The 9,137-nt window shown below is 42.5% G+C and overlaps 1 protein-coding gene across 1 annotated transcript; it reads right to left on the minus strand.

Moving 5' to 3' along the window:
* Positions 1-1,037: 1,037 nt before the first annotated feature.
* LOC113070593 (putative nuclease HARBI1) lies at positions 1,038-4,004 on the minus strand. The gene is made up of 2 exons (XM_026243998.1): positions 2,739-4,004; positions 1,038-2,634 (listed from the first exon to the last, which is right to left on the minus strand). Exons 1-2 carry the CDS (start codon positions 3,089-3,091, stop codon positions 2,418-2,420), a joined length of 570 nt encoding a protein of 189 aa, XP_026099783.1. The 5' UTR covers positions 3,092-4,004; the 3' UTR covers positions 1,038-2,417.
* Between the last annotated feature and the right edge of the window lie 5,133 nt (positions 4,005-9,137).

The following is a 9,137-nucleotide window of genomic DNA, read 5'->3' on the forward strand; positions in this document are numbered from 1 at the left end:
TATTAAATCTGATGAAAATCATCAAAATTAAACAACTCAAAAGTAAATCAAATCACTGATAAATTAGAGGGAAATGTGCTTACATTTTATGAAAACATCACAAAACAAATCTTAAGCCTGGTTCACAAACAGGGCTTAGACTAAACCAGGATTAGGCCATCGTTCAATTAGGATGTTTAAATTATTTATTTTTTTATTAATGTCTTAGAAGAAAAACATTCCTGGTGTTCATCTTGAGACATCAAAGACGCAGAGATGTTTAAGATCCTTCAGAGCAAGTTTCTTTCAGTTGAAACAGCTCAGATTTACATTTTAGTCTGGGACTAGATTTAAGCCTTGTCTGGGACACTGAGGGTTATAATGTCTTAAAAGTAGGCCATATGTTTATATAAAATATAGTTTCTTAAAAATACTAGAAATGTTAGGTGAAAATTTGTATTTGTAAACTAGTAAACACGACAATAAAGCCTATTGGTCAAATTTTGCTAACTGAATGGGTAATTTTCCAAGTGAGAAGGGGCACTGGAACAAAAATTAAATGCATCCAGGCCAAGTCATCCAGGCCATATTTAAGACGTTTTGCCAAAATATGAGTCATTATTTAATAATGTGATGATCAAAAGAGCATCTTTAAGAGATTTTGGTACTAAATAAAAATCATTGATGGTGGAAGGCATATATCGACAAATGAAACTGTGACTAAAAATGAGATAAATGGTCAAGAAAAGTTTTAGATAATTCTGAAGTCAACCCATCACTTATTTGGTGTTTTTTTAAGTTATTAATGGCCTCTTTCAATTCATCCAATGATATGTTTTTAAGACATATGAAATTAAATTCATTAACAGATCTCTCTGAAGTAACAGAACAGAAATAGGGTCAGTAACATCGGAGTCGCTTTATATAAATTACTAAAAGATTCTGTAATATGGGGTTAATTCATATTTTTATCCTTACAAACACCATTAATTTTTATTTTCCTGACCGTATTGACCTCCACTCTTTTAATTTCAAGATTAAATAAGTATTTACTGTTTTTTTCTCCTGTTTCTAACCACTGTTTTCTTGATCTGATAAAGGCTCCCTTGGCTTTTTCTTCATATATTTTGTCAAGTTTATTTTGGAGTTTATTCAAAGCTAACTGATTTTCTAAAGTGAAAGTGCCTTTCTCTTGACAGCTAATCTTTTACCATAGGTCGTAACAGCTCTTACCATATTATCACAGACGATGCTGTATATCACACAGCTCAGACTCGACTTGAGTGGGAAATTAAATCATCCGTGGTTGTTTTCACATGACAAAAGTGTTTAACTTCCAAACGCCAGACCACTGATTCGTCAAACCTGTTTAATTCCTGCAGTCTGTGTTCTTCTGACTATTTTGTAGTAACAAATATACTTACAGGAAATGTATTGGAAAAAAAGTATACATTTTAGGAGATGTGTATTAAATGTTGGCTGAAATATAAAAACTCAAAAAATACTTAGTAAAGAATAGGACTTTTCTAAGAGTAGGAGACTTTTATAAAGCAGCTAAAAGCAACTTTCAGTAAAGTATAAGACTGATTCTTAAGTGCTGACTGAAGTGGGACTTAAGTGCTGTGAATTAAGGACTACAATGATGTGAACCCAAAATGGCCACCGTGAACCTCTGAATCAGCCAATAGTGAGCCTGCAAGGGTGAGGTCACAGCTGCAAGGTTTTGCTTTGTGCAAAAAAAAAAAAAAAATTACAAATAAGTACATGCATTTATTTCACACAATTCTAATTGAGTTTCAACACATTAATTAAATGGACAAATGTGATGCTATTTAAGTTATTAAGCTGAAGAATCACATAATTCAAAATTGCACTCACAGCCGTATATAAAGGAAAGATAAAAGTTGCAAATTGGAAAAAAAATTGATACAAAAAGAAAACCAAACTGGTCCAAGGAAGAAAATTTTCTAGTGAAGTCGGTCCTTAAATGGAAGGATGTGATAAGAGGAAAATTAATTCCGTCTTTAACAAGGAAGGGGAAAAAAAACCCTGCATGTCATCAGATTGTTCTGACAGTAAATGCAGTATTTCCTCGGACAAGACGTTCAGCAGAGGTTTGTGAGAAAAGGGGATACAATGTGTTTGCAACAACACACAAGGAAATTGCAGCCTATAAAGAAAGCATGCGAGCAACTGGTACATTTTATTTTAGCTTATTAAACCATTTTATGTTAAATGATTGTCTCCATGTGGTCAGCAGCTGAGTTCTTGTCAAGCAGGTGGGGGACCTCCATGTAAACCTGTCTGAGATTGGCAACATAGTAGAGGAGATACTTGGAACGCCAATCCCTTACCCAAAATGTGAGTTAGCAAAGCAGTCCTTTAGTGAGGCTCTCCCCGAAATGCTTTGTAATGTGTGTTCAGTGGTATCGTCATCATCATTCATCACTGTTATCATCACCATCGTCCTTTTCATCATCATCATCAAGCAATAGGAGGTCACGAGCTTTGAAAATATAGTGCAAAATGCCACAAGCCATAATAATGCGACAAGCACGCTCAGGTGAATGTCGAATCTCTCCATGAAGGACATGGAGTCTTCTTTTCAGCTGTCCAATTACGCTCTCCACCACAGCTCTTGTTACTTTGTGTGCTCTTCATGACGCAAGAAACAATAAACCAACATAGGTCAGATAAGTCAAGAATGCACTCATTGAACAAAATTGGTATCTTGTCTACAGTTCAGTCCAGTACAGTACCTGTTACAATTGAGCTGCTGTTCTCCTTGAGGTCTTCTGTAAGGGGTGAGAAGCCAGTGTTTTAAAGGGTAACCCGAGTCTCCCAGCAGATGACATCCAGGGTGAACATAATTTTCTTTGAATAAACCAGTGAGGCCACTCTGGGAAAGAACCCGAGCATCATGTGTTGACCCTGGCCATTTTGGGACAAGATCGAGGATCTTGTAATTGGGATCAAATACAACTTGAACATTGATGCTGTGGATTCCCTTTCGATTGATGTATGTCCCCTCATTTACAGTTGAGGAGGCAATGATGCGTACATGGGTGCCATCGATGGTTCCAACAACTCCAGGGAAACCTGCCATCCTCATAAAATCTGCTTGCTTTTTCCGTATAGTTTGAAGGTCAGTTGGGAAGTCAATGAACTGCCTCACTATATGCTGTTTTATAACAAAGTTCGGGAGGAACAGTCGCAGTTCATTAACCTGATTAACACAAGTGGAGACCAATCAGTAATCAACTCATGACAAGGTATAAATGACAGCAGAACCTATCTCTGTTCATTGACCGTTTTCAGCATCCCGGTTCGCGCTGTCTGTCTTCTCATCACAGACCCGATTTTCCTTCCAGCAAGGAGATCCATACCGGGGATTTTTTCAGAAATGCTACTTTTTCTGACACCCATGATCATTAAACACGGCAGTTGAGCACCATCAAACGTCATCGCGACAGTTGCTCTTCTCGCCAAGCCACACGTCGTGGCCAATAGACCGTGCAAGCCGAGCTTACCTCGCTCGACACCACGCTCGATCCGATCAAGACCGGGCTCTCTTTGAGCGCTGGAATCGCAGCTCCAGCAGGCACCCAACCAGCCCGCTCCTCAGTTCCTACTGCAGCAGCAGCAGGCCTCTCTCACTTCCCGCCGCGGCTCAGCCCTTCACCGCGGCTTTTCCGGCCGAGGCGCAGTTTGAGGCCGCCTCCTCTAGCGGCACAGACCGTGCATCATAAATTAATACATTTTCAGGTGAAGACGCTAAATACAGGTTTTCGGCTAGAAAGTAGTGCGGGAGCCGCGTGGAGATTCGATCACATACGCATGTGGAATTTCAGATCCAAATTGAGTCTCGGATGCGTACAAATATTTACACTTCCACGATTAGACCGTGGGCGAACGCCCGACCGGATGTGATGTATTCTAATCAGATCTATCGGTGCGAGGTCAGAATTACCTATATCTTGTTAACTATTATTAAATGTATTTAAATTATAAATATTAGAAATAAAAAGGAAAATAATATATTACAATATATCACAATAATCGTAAGGGGGACCCTGTTAATTTTTACAAGCAGCATCTGAAAACATATTTTCTCTCTGTTATCTCGGTCAGTGTCATGCACTTGTCGAGGTACGGCCACGGCGACTCACTCCTCGGGATTAAATGTTCTCCGACCTCATCCTATGCCATCATTTCATCAAATAAATTTTTGCGTGACTGGCCAAGGAGTGGTACCATCCGGAGCAGAAGGTGGCGGTAATGCATCATAAAGATGATTGGTTGCTATCCACCGTAAACACGAACAAGATGAAGTACCGCCGTCACATCACTACTGATCCAGGATCAGCGATCTTAGCAGTTGTATTTCCCGATTTGAGTTTGAGCTTCAGAAATGCTTGCGAAATGTAGCTTGTGTGGAAGCTACCGCACTACTTGGTAAAAGTAGCTTCGCTACTGAAAAGCTATTCGATTCAGAAAGTAGCGAAGCTACGACCAAGCTACTGAGAAATGTAGTCAAACTAGCTTCGCTGCTTGTAGCGACGCTACTGCCCAACACTGATTATTAATTTTACCATGTTGAACACGTCAAGGTAACAGTTGCTGCACAACCAGTATGCGACAATCGTTTCCAATGCCGTGTGCTGTGGAAAGGAGGCTTAAAGTTGTTAAATGAGGCTATGACGTAGTCATCATCCACACGGAAATGTCCAAAGATATTACCTGCCTTACCGTGCACGTTTAAACCTCACTGAGGTTTTACAGACATAAGTTTCATTCAATTATTCTGGCAGGACCAATTTATTTAGGGGCATATTTCACCATCTACTGGCGTGATCACTACCCTCGTTTTGCCGCAGGACAGCAGTGTGAGTAAAATTCTGTTGTCTTTCTAGGACTGTAATATGAAAAGCATGCAAGTAAATATCTTTAGAATTGCTTGGAAGTGAATAGCACATAACTGCAATTAATGTTATTGCCATAATCATGTCTTGGTATGTTTTACAGACATAATGATATTCATTGTATAATGACATTCATAGTTTTCAGAAGCCTTTGTTTCCACAGTCTATACTACAACGTGAAACCAGTGTTCCAAATGTATCCATTAGGACTAGTGACGTGTCGTCCATGAACGAATCGTTCTTTTGAACAAATCTTTTAGCTGAACGAATCTTTTAGGTGAACGAATCGCTCATGTTATCCACTGACTCATATTTCTCGTTCAATGAAGTTTCTCCCTCCATAGCAGCGCGGCGCTATAAGCAGCGCATGCGCAGCTCAGTGAACCGGGTAACAACCATTTCATCCTGTCAAAGAATTACTCAACCTCGAGCCGATAGCCTTCGAGTATGAGGCGACAGAGTATGTGATTCGTTGAATGTAGTAACGAATACGCCCTTCAATGAACGAGTTTCATATGAGTCTGAACTAGATCTAGAGATCTTATCGTTCGTGAGTGAAATTACTGAACTGGCACACATGTCATTCGTGAACGAACTGAATGAACGGATACATGTCGTTCGTGAATGAAAATGAACTGGCACATAGCTTACCTTGTTCGTGAACGAAATTAGAGTAAACCGGGTTAGTCTGCTACTTAGCATGTCAATCTCGAAAATGCAAAGCGCAGTTATAGGTACAGTACTGTGCACATACGCTCGTTTTGATATTTAGCAACTCCACGTTTAATCCATAGACCGTAAAAGAAAGGTTTAATCCCCGATTTATGGATGTGAATTTATAATATACAAACTGTTTGACCAAACAATTAAAACGCTAATTAGGCAAGAAACCTTGTGCTTTGTTCATCTGAACAACTCAATTAGACTTTATATATTGAATGCGATTACACACACATTTTAATAAAGCCAGATCAGCTTTTGTAACAAGTGAACGCGTTCGTTGACTTAAGACATAATACACTCTTTTTTTTTTCCGCCTGGTGGCACATTTTGCGTAAAACGAAGAAATCATCACTGGACGAATCTGAATGAATCATTTTGGTGAATGAACTGAAAATGAACGAATCTCTAGAAAGAATCATAATTTCCACCACTAATTAGTGCTGCAACGACGCGTCGACATCATCGTTTACGTCGACTACAAAATACATTGACGCGTGTGAAATGCGTGAACGCGTCACACTGTTTACATCTCGCATAATGGCATACTGCGAATAATAGAATGCAACTTTCTTCACAAACCGAGACCACTGTTATTAAAAGTATGAGAATACTTTAAACAGAGGACAAATAAAATGGCTCTTTGTTCCCTTTGCAAAACCGATATGGTGTACCACGGCAGCACAACTGCGATGAGCGAGCACCTCAGAGAAAACATCTAGGCGCTCTCCGGTGTCTCCATGCAGTTTAACTGGTTACCCTGTGATCTGGTGACCAACTTCCTGGTTCAGGTCTGATATTCTTGCGCTGCGGCATTCTGAAAAGTTGAGATATTTTCAACTCGATGCGGTGCGGACGTGCTGAGAAAAAAAAAAAAAAAAAAAATAAATAAATAAATATATTATACATATATTATCTGCTCTGTTTTCCCCCGCATGTCCAGCGAGCACAAGTTTGTCAGCAGACGCAGTAAATATTTATTCGTTTCCACTGCCCGTCCAGCGAGCACCAGTCTCTCAGCGGACGCAGTCAATATTTATCCGTTTCCACTGTCCGTCCAGCGAGCACCAGTCTCTCAGCGGACGCAGTAAATATTCATTCGTTTCCACTGTCCATCCAGCGAGCACCAGTCTCTCAGCGGACGCAGTAAATATTTATTCGTTTCCACTGCCCGTCCAGCGAGCACCAGTCTCTCAGCGGACGCAGCAAATATGTATTCGTTTCCACTGCCCGTCCAGCGAGCACCAGTCTCTCAGCGGACGCAGCAAATATTTATTCGTTTCCACTGCCCGTCCAGCGAGCACCAGTCTCTCAGCGGACGCAGCAAATATTTATTCGTTTCCACTGCCCGTCCAGCGAGCAACAGTCTCTCAGCGGACGCAGCAAATATTTATTCGTTTCCACTGTCCGTCCAGCGAGCACCAGTCTCTCAGCGGACGCAGCAAATATTTATTCGTTTCCACTGCCCGTCCAGCGAGCACCAGTCTCTCAGCGGACGCAGCAAATATTTATTCGTTTCCACTGTCCGTCCAGCGAGCACGAGTCTCTCAGCGGACGCAGTAAATATTTATTCGTTTCCACTGCCCGTCCAGCGAGCACCAGTCTCTCAGCGGACGCAGTAAATATTTATTCGTTTCCACTGTCCGTCCAGCGAGCACCAGTCTCTCAGCGGACGCAGTCAGTATTTATCCGTTTCCACTGTCCGTCCAGCGAGCACCAGTCTCTCAGCGGACGCAGTAAATATTTATTCGTTTCCACTGTCCGTCCAGCGAGCACCAGTCTCTCAGCGGACGCAGTAAATATTATCCGTTTCGACTGCCCGTCCAGCGAGCACCAGTCTCTCAGCGGACGCAGCAAATATTTATTCGTTTCCACTGTCCGTCCAGCGAGCACCAGTCTCTCAGCGGACGCAGTAAATATTTATCCGTTTCCACTGCCCGTCCAGCGAGCCTCAGTCTCTCAGCGGACGCAGCAAATATTTATTCGTTTCCACTGTCCGTCCAGCGAGCACCAGTCTCTCAGCGGACGCAGTAAATATTTATTCGTTTCCACTGTCCGTCCAGCGAGCACCAGTCTCTCAGCGGACGCAGTAAATATTTATTTGTTTCCACTGTCCGTCCAGCGAGCACCAGTCTCTCAGCGGACGCAGTAAATATTTATTCGTTTCCACTGTCCGTCCAGCGAGCACCAGTCTCTCAGCGGACGCAGTAAATATTTATTTGTTTCCACTGTCCGTCCAGCGAGCACCAGTCTCTCAGCGGACGCAGTCAATATTTATTCGTTTCCACTGTCCGTCCAGCGAGCACCAGTCTCTCAGCGGACGCAGTAAATATTGATCCGTTTCCACTGTCCGTCCAGCGAGCACAAATCTCTCAGCGGACGCAGTAAATATCTATTTTCATTATTATTTTTCTTTCCTCTGTCTGTCCAGCTAGCCTCAGTCTCCCAGCGGACGCAGAAAATACCTATGTCTCTATCAGTCCGCGAGCACTAGTCTCACAGCGGACTCAATAACATCTTTTTTTTCCTCTGTTTGTCCAGTGGGCCTCAGTCTCCTAGCCTGGTAATACCAGACTCTGTCTACGAAGCAAAGTGAAGTAGCAGAGTCTGCAATGGCATAATAGAGAAGTGTTTTCTCTCTCGCTAGGGGGCACTTGTCTGAAGTTTAAAATCATTGGTTACCCGTAAGCCAATCAGATACGTTTAGTTATGACGTATGTTATGCGCCTGTACAGCCGCATCGAAGCACAGACATCATGCATCGAACTCAAATCTATGATTGAACTTCCACTGTAAATCTGTTGTTAAACACTCTTCTTGTTCTGGCTTCAGTTTGAAAAAGTTGAATGTTCTCCATAACAAAGCGAATTGCATCCCGTGTCTCGTTTCCCATTTCCGCGGTCGTTTCAGTTTTCGATTTCTCTAACCTACAATTTAAAACTCTGTGCTTAGCATCTACGTCACGGCTCTCAGCCCGCCCTCTGCTCGTTGATTGGCCCGGCTGTTTCCAGACCGGTGGCAAACCGAAAGCTCTGACGCTGTATCAGACTGAGTACAGAAACGAAATAAAATTGAGCGGAAGTAGGAAGTCTGTCGTAGTCAGGCTATCAGTCTCCCAGCGGACACCGTAAATACCTATTTTTCCTCTGCCTGTCCAGCGAGCACTAGTCTCTCAGCGGACGCAGTATGCATCCATCTCTTCCTGTTCTTCGTCCAGCAAGCCCAGTCTTCCAGCAGACGCAGGGACATAATTCGTCTCCCATATCTGTCCAGCGAGCCTCAGTCTCCCAGCGGATGCAGTTATATCTATTAGTTTCCCCTGCCTGTCCAGCGAGCACTAGTCTCCCAGCGGACACAGAAATATCTATTGGTGTCCCATGTCTGTCCAGCGAGCGCTAGTCTCTCAGCGGACGCAGTAAATACCTATTCATTTCCTCTACCCGTCCAGCGAGCCTCAGTCTCCCAGTGGACGCAGGAATATAATTTGTTTCCTCTATCTGTCCAGCGAGCCTCAGC

Source organism: Carassius auratus, unplaced genomic scaffold (genome assembly GCF_003368295.1).
Source record: "Carassius auratus strain Wakin unplaced genomic scaffold, ASM336829v1 scaf_tig00004584, whole genome shotgun sequence".
Classification (NCBI taxonomy): domain Eukaryota; kingdom Metazoa; phylum Chordata; class Actinopteri; order Cypriniformes; family Cyprinidae; genus Carassius; species Carassius auratus.

Bases quoted from the DNA above. Each gene is read 5' to 3' on its own strand.
- LOC113070593 (XM_026243998.1), bottom strand. From the start codon at position 3,091: ATGAGGATGGCAGGTTTCCCTGGAGTTGTTGGAACCATCGATGGCACC. The intron at 2,635-2,738 runs GTACTGTACTGG...TGCGTCATGAAG, and splicing joins CAGCAGCTCAATTGTAACAG to AGCACACAAAGTAACAAGAG.